We start from the raw sequence: 560 nt of genomic DNA, 5'->3' as shown, positions 1-560 counted from the left end.
AGCGACGACGTCGTTTAATATTTAAAACTTCCCTACCTGCCCTTTCGTTAAGATGATTCAACAAGTCCCAGCTTTGACTGATTCGATGCCCTTGCTAATTTTAACCCCGACACATTCTTTTACGTAAGCCAGGTATCACTGAACTATGGAGGCTGCTACTGTTGGCGTGAGTATTTGTTAGGAGTGGAAATCCACGTAAAAATGGCTGTCGTATGCGGATCTTAACACTATTGCCTCTTTCTGATCTCAGTTAGCAAAGAGTGACCGAAAAAGAATAAGAGATAGGGAGTGGTAAATGAGGAAGAGATGAAAATGGGTGAGAGTTTCTTTATTTCGTTTGATGATGTTGTTGAGTTAGCTTACTAATATCCAATTTTAAAATACTAGAATAGATTTCTAAGAGTGGCTTCCTTACAGGGTGCAATACTTGACGGAGTACTGGAGAAGCCGTGGATTCGACACAAGCAACTTGACTTTAACTTTCCATCAATACCTGGAGATGATTGCATATAGAATGGTATTTCACTTTTTACGATGTATTAATGGTTGAAGCATATCAG

At 39.3% G+C, this 560-nt stretch overlaps 1 protein-coding gene across 1 annotated transcript in view; it reads left to right on the top strand.

Moving 5' to 3' along the window:
- LOC119587577 (carbohydrate sulfotransferase 9-like) overlaps positions 1-560 on the top strand; it is an 11,195-nt gene that overhangs the window by 8,694 nt on the left and 1,941 nt on the right. Inside the window, exon 4 of the mRNA XM_037936289.1 lies at positions 418-517. Coding sequence (XP_037792217.1) covers positions 418-517 — 100 coding nt within the window. The remainder of the gene's footprint in view (positions 1-417; positions 518-560) is intronic.

This window comes from Penaeus monodon, chromosome 22 (genome assembly GCF_015228065.2).
Source record: "Penaeus monodon isolate SGIC_2016 chromosome 22, NSTDA_Pmon_1, whole genome shotgun sequence".
NCBI classification, from domain to species: Eukaryota; Metazoa; Arthropoda; class Malacostraca; order Decapoda; family Penaeidae; genus Penaeus; species Penaeus monodon.
This window is presented reverse-complemented; position numbering and strand designations above follow the sequence as displayed.